The sequence below is a fragment of the Sinocyclocheilus anshuiensis genome, unplaced genomic scaffold (assembly GCF_001515605.1).
Source record: "Sinocyclocheilus anshuiensis isolate Anshui unplaced genomic scaffold, SAMN03320099.WGS_v1.1 scaffold653, whole genome shotgun sequence".
NCBI classification, from domain to species: domain Eukaryota; kingdom Metazoa; phylum Chordata; class Actinopteri; order Cypriniformes; family Cyprinidae; genus Sinocyclocheilus; species Sinocyclocheilus anshuiensis.
In genome coordinates this window covers 1,041,659-1,042,334 of record NW_015540902.1, presented here as the reverse complement: position 1 = coordinate 1,042,334, position 676 = coordinate 1,041,659, and the positions used below count along the sequence as shown (strand labels likewise).

Below are 676 nucleotides of genomic sequence, written 5' to 3'. Positions count from 1 at the left end.
TGCTCCTCTACCTAGGGCACCAGGTGAACTGTCACTGGTGCCTCCTCGAGATATTAGGATCGTGACTCTGATTTTTCTCACTGGATCTCTCCTTTTCCCCTCTCTTTCCTCCACACACTCACGCAAAATAGGCATGGGACTCCCTGCGCGCTAAGCGAACCGTGGCGTTCAAGAAACAATCAATAAGCGCTCGAGCGCGCGGGTCCATCCAGAGCTCGCGCCCTAAACTCCCGCCCTCAAGTGTGAAGCGCGAGCGCACGGCGGGAAGACGTTAACGGTCACCCCTTGACGCGCAAGTGACGGCCACTTGAAGCGCACCACTCAACCGTTGACAGAGACCCCGTTCGGTTCAGTAAACGCAATACTAAAACTTAATATCACCCCTTAGACCTCAAATCACCCCCCAGCCACTCACCAAGCACGCTGTCCCGTTGAGGAGCAGCAGGATGAAGCCGTGGTCGGAGCGCATCTCGTCGGTGTCCTCCTGACTGTCGACAGCTCTCCGTTCAAGAAGACGCGGTTCCTCCGGTGCCGTATCCAAAACAGTCGAGACCCGGTTCCATGTCCAGCATAAACTCAAGCGCGAGCTCTCCTCTTAGTGGAATCCCACCTGCTGTTTGTCACGGTAAACTCCGCTACTTGGAGCGCGTCACATCCAAAGGTGTCTGGAAACTGA

At 55.8% G+C, this 676-nt stretch overlaps 1 protein-coding gene across 1 annotated transcript in view; it reads right to left on the bottom strand.

The window, feature by feature from the left end:
* LOC107689097 (neurexophilin-1-like) overlaps positions 1–469 on the bottom strand; it is a 21,278-nt gene extending 20,809 nt beyond the window's left edge. The window contains exon 1 of the mRNA XM_016487003.1: positions 416–469. Coding sequence (XP_016342489.1) covers positions 416–469 — 54 coding nt within the window. The remainder of the gene's footprint in view (positions 1–415) is intronic.
* Positions 470–676: the final 207 nt, after the last annotated feature.